Genomic DNA, 7300 nt, shown 5'->3' with positions numbered 1-7300 from the left:
TATAGGATTCACACCGGTGCAGTGACTGACTGCCACACATACTCCTCAAAACATTAGATACATCTGCGCTGGAGCCGTGCCAGAGTACAACCCAAGGAAGATAATTCCGCAAGTAACTGCAATTCCAGGTTTTCAAACAGAGATGGCGACAAAGAGGCAAAACTTACGGACTGCAGCTTTAACTTAGCATGTTTCTGAAATATCTGCAAACATATTATGGTATTTTTATGCTTTAGTAGAGTCAAAAACTTACATACAGCACCTTTAAGTACATCGTAGACCCATTTTGAAACCAATGGAGCTACGATCAACTTGTACTGATGATACACGGGGCAACTTTTTGAGCAATTTTGCCCGGCAACTTTTTTTGAGCAATATTTCTTGGGCACTTTTCCAATGAGAATGGGTAACAAATTTCTATCTGGATATTTTAGATCGGTCGTGGGCCGTGTCTCACCTGGTTGCCCATTGACGGCAGCATTGCTCAAAAAGTTGCCCCGTGTATCATCAGGCTTACGATGCTTTTGGGAAATGCAGCCCAGATTGTTTTAACATGTCAGTATAGCACCTCAGTAAGTCTAAATAAACTCATCTTTGTAGCCTGGCTCTTATTTTCTCGTGTTGTACTGTCAGACAGCTAGCTGATTTTACATGATGACTTAAATTTTGTCTGTGACAGACTGACCAATGCTTTCTCCTGGTTACATTTCTTCCTTTAACATTAGGGTTAGGTGTGAGAATATATTTGCTCATTATATAACAATAGACATGATTGAAAAGTCCCAGCAAAGCTACAGTATGTGGTGTAGGCTACATTTGTGTGCGTGTGCGTGTGTGTGTGTGTGAGTGTGAGAGAGACACTAAGATCAAGTAAAACTAGCAATGAGATACAGCCTTGGTCTGACGCAAGAAGCAAGTCATTTGTAATTTTAACAAGTGCAGTTTCTGTGCAAAGTGTGGAGTGTTTGTGTGTGCGACTGCGACAAGATGGGAATTTGCCACATAAGTGCTTCGAATCAAACTCAGAAATTATTTTGCACAATCATAAAAAGTCTTTGGTTTCAGAAATGTTAATATATTCTACAGTTCTGTGAAAACTAAACGGAACGGTTTGTAACAATTTAGGGGGTTGTAGCTTCTTTTGTTTTTAAATATTTTATTCACCTCGTATTTTGGAAACTTTTTCCCATGTCACTGTCTCACTTCAGCTCCCGCCACATTCTGTGCACGTGTTCCATCCTGTTTGATATTTGTTAGTTTTGAGTGTGTTTCGTTTCACTTTTAAACACACGCGCACACACACACACATACTTCCGCACTTCCCCTCGAGGAATGCACGCTGGCATTTTGAAGTGGGTTCCACTTAATGTAGTGGACAAGGTAGAATTATATGGAGAGACCTTAGACACCTCAATTTTTTGACCGAGTGAGCAAGACTACTTCATATGTATAGCCTACTCTAGATATACCACAATACTACACGATTTTGACGTCACCGCAAATCGCGTTTAATTTACCCTCACCTCAAACAACTCTATATAAATATAAAATGCTGCATTAACGGACCGAGGGGGCTCCGCTCCCTACCTCGCACCGGGCCCCGCGTCAGCTAAGGACGGCCCTGAACATAGTCATCAGTGACGTACATCCGAGTCAGCGAGACGGAGGCAAGGTAACGAGGGAAGGGCATAAATAGGCTATATGAAGTGGAGCACAACCACTACCCTTTGTTTTCCTAATTTCTCAAAAAATCTCTCTCTTTTAATGCTGCTATAGTATTTGCACACATATTCGAACACACTGGGGTATTGTGTACAAAAGCAAATGACTTGGGTGTGGCATGCATGAGTGTATTCTGACCAGGTACGTCATCCAGCCAGGTCCAGAGGTTTTACTTACACCAGAACACATTTTGTGTAAAGCAGACAGCGTTACATTTTTTTTTTACATCTGCATTCAATGGCTTTTATAAAGAACTCTGCACCAGAACCCTTAATTAAACCGTGACAAAGTTAAGGGATTAAAGCCAGTTGTAGGCTACTGTCGTTGGTAAGATCTCTCTTTCTTGCGGTCTATTTGATATTCAGACCACGAAGTGAACACGGACAAACACAGAGGAATAATGAAGTTTCAAAATATTAACACTTTACTTCTTATATTGGCTGGCATCTCAGTTACTGGGTATGTATTTACTCTGTTGTAATTTGTAGCTGGTTTAGGCTACTGTTGTCTTTGTTTGGATCTTGAATTATTAAACTACAGTGAATTTAGCGGTACTTTTTTGTTCTATTGTTTTGAGTATTATTCAGTACTGAGTGTAAATGCTAAAAATTCCCCACACTGTTAAAATATATATTAAAAAATAAGATTCATGACATGCTCCTCACTTGACCAACTGTAAGAGAACGTCCGGTAGTAGATTCATTGTTACGTTAGCTGGTAAAATTATTTATTTGAACTGCTTGGATTACAGTTCAGAATCAAATGTAATAAAGGAAAAGAGAGAGTATAAAGGGTGAAACTGAGAAGGTATTTACGCCTTTTTTGCAGCAAGCATTTCAGATTTACTTATACCACTAAACATCCTGTGAAAACATACAAGCCTGTCAGACATTTTTCTTGTCTAAGAAATATAAGCATACTTCTTTTTCCGCATTCCGTCGTGCACACATCCGGGTGCGCACAGCTTTTTACTCAGCTGCGGTGGGTTCAACAATAGTGGCCTCGTTCTGTGTCTGCATTCACCTGCGCATGCGCTGTTGTAAGGTAAGGCTAGAAGGGACATGTTTATGAGAAGGGATACAGCAACTGGGCATGCGCACATCAATATAGCATAATTTTTGTCACATTGTACAACAATAATTACTGTTTTTGCATTATTGTAAGGGGTAGCTTTAGGGTTGGGATGGGTTAAGTGTAGACGTTAATAAAACAATAATAGGTGGAAAATTTAATGTGAGGGGACCCTCCTGATGAAATTTAAGACAAAAATAGTGTTTTCGGACATGAAATCATAATCTTTTGTTTTGTTGTAAATTACTCACTTAACACTAAACTGCCAATAATGTACACCACTGGGACCATGGCCGTAGCCAGGCGTTGAAAATTATAAATAAATACAACTCATTAAATACATATAAAAACTTTAAAAGAGACAGAAATGTAGATGTTTGTGAAATATGTTTTCTCTGTTTTGGAGGGATGGTCATTTTTAAATCATACCCTATTTATTGCATCAAAATTTGTTAATACTTTACTATAGTTAGGGGTGGATACTTTTATCAGTTGTTTATTATTCATGCAACAATCCATATTATTGTTATAGTTTTTATTAATAACCATTGTTATATAGCTGATAACTTTGTGTATTTCATTTCATTCTGTAACCTACTTGTTCTACAGATCTCTGCACTAGTGTTAAATGCTACTGTTTCTGACAGCATTGATAATGTTTCTGACAGATAATATCATGATATTATTTTGCAAGTCCCTTAATGTGCTATTCTGTAAGCAATAACCTGTCCATGGGCTTTTTAGATTACTGTCAGTTTAAAGGTGCAATGTGTAATATTTACATCGATCAATTGATAGAAATGCAATATAATATACATAACTATGTTTTCAGAGGTGTATAATGAACCGTACCGTTACCAAAACGTGACGTGTAAACTCTGCTGATCACGGATTGGCCGGAGAGAATCGTCACTACCTGCGTCACTGAACTTGCGACACAAACACAAAAGAACTGCTAGATTTAAATCAGCACAGCCAGCGAAGGATCGAACGCAACTGTTTGGAATGAGCGCACCTTTTTTAACAACCAAAAAGTTTTGTTGTCTGTTGTGGAAGAACAGACGTTCCTCTCGTTGATAGCAGAGGAGCGGATCCAGCGAGCGCTTGATGGGGCGATGCGGAATGAAAACGTTTTTTTTAGGAGTCGTGGTAGTAGAGGCGGCGCAACTATAACGACATGTGAATAATCCCGCCCACTCTAAAGCGGTACTGAACTGCAGTGGAAACGCAAACCGTGCCGAGCCGAACCGTGCCGTGCCGTACTGAGCCGTACCGAGCCGAGTCGTACCATGCAGTGGAAAAGCGCCATAAAGGGAGGGGTGAGCAGGGGACTGAGCCGTTGGTTGCAATTCGCAACCTCACCGCTAGATGCTGCTAAAATTTACACACTGCACCTTTAAGTGCCGGCGATGCAGTGTTGCCAGATATTACTATTAAAACAAACAAAAACAAAAACCAAAAAATAAATAAAAAATAAAACGAAATTATTTCAACTCTCTTTTGTAAATAAGATAAGATAATGATATCGCTGACCCTAAACTGAAACGTCCTACTTTATTAACTTTCTAAAATGTCAAATGACAAGTCTAATAGACAAGTATAATAGCTGGATCTGACAACACGGAAGCTGCGCCCGCGCCCTCACTCACAGCTCTCTCAAGAAGACTCGTTCACTCCGGCAGCGTCTCGCTGCAATCATTGTCATACCACGGACGCTAAACATTTTTGCAAACTGTCTAAACTGAATTATACATGTCATGCAGACATTCAAATGAGGAGTTTAACAGCAAATTAGTCATTCAGAGAACAAATTTTATTTCTGAACATGAAGTATTTACAGAGGTTCGGACCTCATAGCTGGCTACGGGCCTGACGGCTGTGATTGATTGTATTGCATTAATAGAAAGCCAAATAATATAACACGACTGCGCGATTTCTCCCCTGCTCCTTCGGAGGTCCGTGCACGCCACTGTGCCCTCAAGGGCGTACATTTCGTCTAACAGTAGGGGGGGACAATAAACATAAAATTTCTCAAGAGCAATTTTTGAAGAGGCCACAAATAATACAGCTAAAATTGTACTTGTAAGGATATGTATACACAGAGGAATGGCTTACTACTATTAGTGCAGCAGGGAGACCGTGCCAAATTAGACAACGTAAAGCTGTTGTGGTCGCGCAGCGACAACGTTCATGTAGCCTACTATCCGTCACAGTGTTGCCAGGTCCACGGGTTTCCCGTGGAATTGAGCTACTTTATCACGGTTGCCACGGGTTGAAGCAACCCCAATAACGTGTATTTTAGCCCCCGGAACGCCATTTTTACCTGGGGACCCCTTCGAAACGCGGATAGTTTGGGCTAGTTTTGAGTAGCAATTGGGCGGGTTTTGTTATGAAAACCTGGCAACCCTTTCCGTCAAGCACATAACGTTATTATTGGTAACATAGCGACTCCAATAAAAGAAGCCCAAGTGTTGCCAAGTCCGCGGTTTTCCCGTGGAATTGGGCTACTTTATCACTGTTGCCGCGGGTTGTTTTTCATGGATAGTTTGGGCTAGTTTTGAGTAGCAATTGGGCGGGTTTTGTTATGAAAACCTGGCAACCCTTTCCGTCAAGCACATAACGTTATTATTGGTAACATAGCGACTCCAATAAAAGAAGCCCAATAAAATTTAGTTTACCAATATATCTCCTCCTCTCAGGTTCACATAGGGTGGTGAAATAATCCTTTGACATGATTAAAAATAATGAATGGTTCCTGTCGCCGATTACATTTCCCTCCAGTGGGCGTAGTTCTCAGAGTAATATGACAAGTTGTGCTCTACTATTGTGTCCTTAAACGCTAGTTTTTTGGGTCGACAGCTTATAAAAACGTAGTTCTGTGTTTTTTTTTTAGCTTGTTTACTGTACACCTTGTCACATAGCAGCTTTTAGGCATTGTTCTGTTTATTGTTGTAAGTCAGAAATGACAAGGAGGCAGCTTCCCGCAATACAAAGTCAATGGAGAGGGTTAGATTGTCCCTCCCGGTGGGCGTGGTTTTCAGATTATGACGTGTGTCGCAATTCATTTATCATGAATTGATATCTTACAAAAAAAAGCACATTTGAGAATTGTGCTGAGGATAATCGTGAAGCAACAATGAAACTTTAGTCGTGCTTTGTTATCCTAGACAAAATCTTCACATCCTGTATTTCAGGTTTTCAGTCTCTTTGAGCTTTGTGCAGCTACTTTGAAGTATAACATTGCAGAACATTATGACCTTGAAATTACATGAGTAATCATTTAATTTGTTGCATGGAATTGCCACTGGACTAAGCCTGTTTGGAAACTTTTAATTAAAATAATAATAATGCACTCTAAAAAATGCTGGGTTAAATACAACCCAGTGCTGGGTAAAATAGGGACAAACCCAGCAATTGGGTTGTTTTGACCCAGCGGTTGGGTTAGAGTAGAGGTAGAGTGTGGTGATGTTGCATAAATGTTGTGATGTGGCCTGGTTCTTTTTTTTTGGTATTTTCACTAGAATATTTCTTTCAAATGTACAGATTATGCTATTAAACAATTAATAACGTTTTTTTGAGGCATGTAGTAGCAAGTAAATATCCATGAGCAGGATATCTCTGGAGTATTTGATTTTGATTTGTCAATCACTGCATCCAGAGGTCAAATATAGCCTATTTACATGTAGCCGGCCAAACTGTATTTCAATATTGTTCCTGACAACTATTATACTGTGCTGTGCTTAAAACATCTAAAATAAAAACATCTGCTAAATGAATAAAAGTTAATCTCATTATTATTTATTTATTTGGCTACTATGTGTGCAATAAGCAGGATAATGTACAGAATAACGTGATAACTAGATGATTGGTCTTGTTTTCTACACTACTTATTTCTGCCCTGCACACAGAAAATAAAGTTGCAATTAGGGATGCACCGATACCACTTTTTCCAGTACTCGCCCGATACAGATACTTTTATTTTTGGTACTTGTCGATACCAATATTTTTATTGCATTTGTACATTTTTTAAATATTGGGTACAGAAACCAAAAGAGTATGCATAATGTTAGTTGGTTAACTTCATTTATCAAATAGATACAGTCAAACCAAAATTTATTCAGACACCTTCAACATTTCTCACATTATCACAGTTTATTTGCTATAGTTTAGAAAATGGTAATAAAATATGACAAGAACTCAGAGTTAAACTGTGTCAGAAAAAATTCAGCTTGATAATGTTAGATAACTTTGATAGAAAGGTATGTAATGGATTACAATAAACCAAAAATTATTCAGACAGCTGTTAGTATGACAGTATTTACACAACTATCAATACTTAGTCAGGCAACCCTTAGCCTCAATGACAGCCTGTAGTCTCCTGGGCATGCTGTCACCCAGCTTCATGCAAACCTGAACTTCATTTTTTTTCCCACACTCGGTCTGAATAATTTTTGGTCCCAATTTTTTTTTATCAGTTTTACTGGTAGTCCACTGTATGAAGAATTTT

General features: G+C 39.0%; 1 protein-coding gene across 3 annotated transcripts in view; it reads left to right on the top strand.

Moving 5' to 3' along the window:
• The window catches only part of LOC107687663 (globoside alpha-1,3-N-acetylgalactosaminyltransferase 1-like), a 22199-nt gene that overhangs the window by 6489 nt on the left and 8410 nt on the right, over positions 1 to 7300 (top strand). Inside the window, exon 1 of one of the 3 annotated variants that reach the window (XM_016485080.1) lies at positions 1728 to 1863. The exons of 1 other annotated variant lie outside the window; for it this stretch is intronic. In XM_016485080.1, coding sequence (XP_016340566.1) covers positions 1841 to 1863 — 23 coding nt within the window. In that variant the 5' untranslated portion in view covers positions 1728 to 1840. One more of the 3 variants, XM_016485079.1, reaches the window with a different exon arrangement.

The sequence above is a fragment of the Sinocyclocheilus anshuiensis genome, unplaced genomic scaffold (assembly GCF_001515605.1).
Source record: "Sinocyclocheilus anshuiensis isolate Anshui unplaced genomic scaffold, SAMN03320099.WGS_v1.1 scaffold281, whole genome shotgun sequence".
Lineage (NCBI taxonomy): Eukaryota > Metazoa > Chordata > Actinopteri > Cypriniformes > Cyprinidae > Sinocyclocheilus > Sinocyclocheilus anshuiensis.
This window is presented reverse-complemented; position numbering and strand designations above follow the sequence as displayed.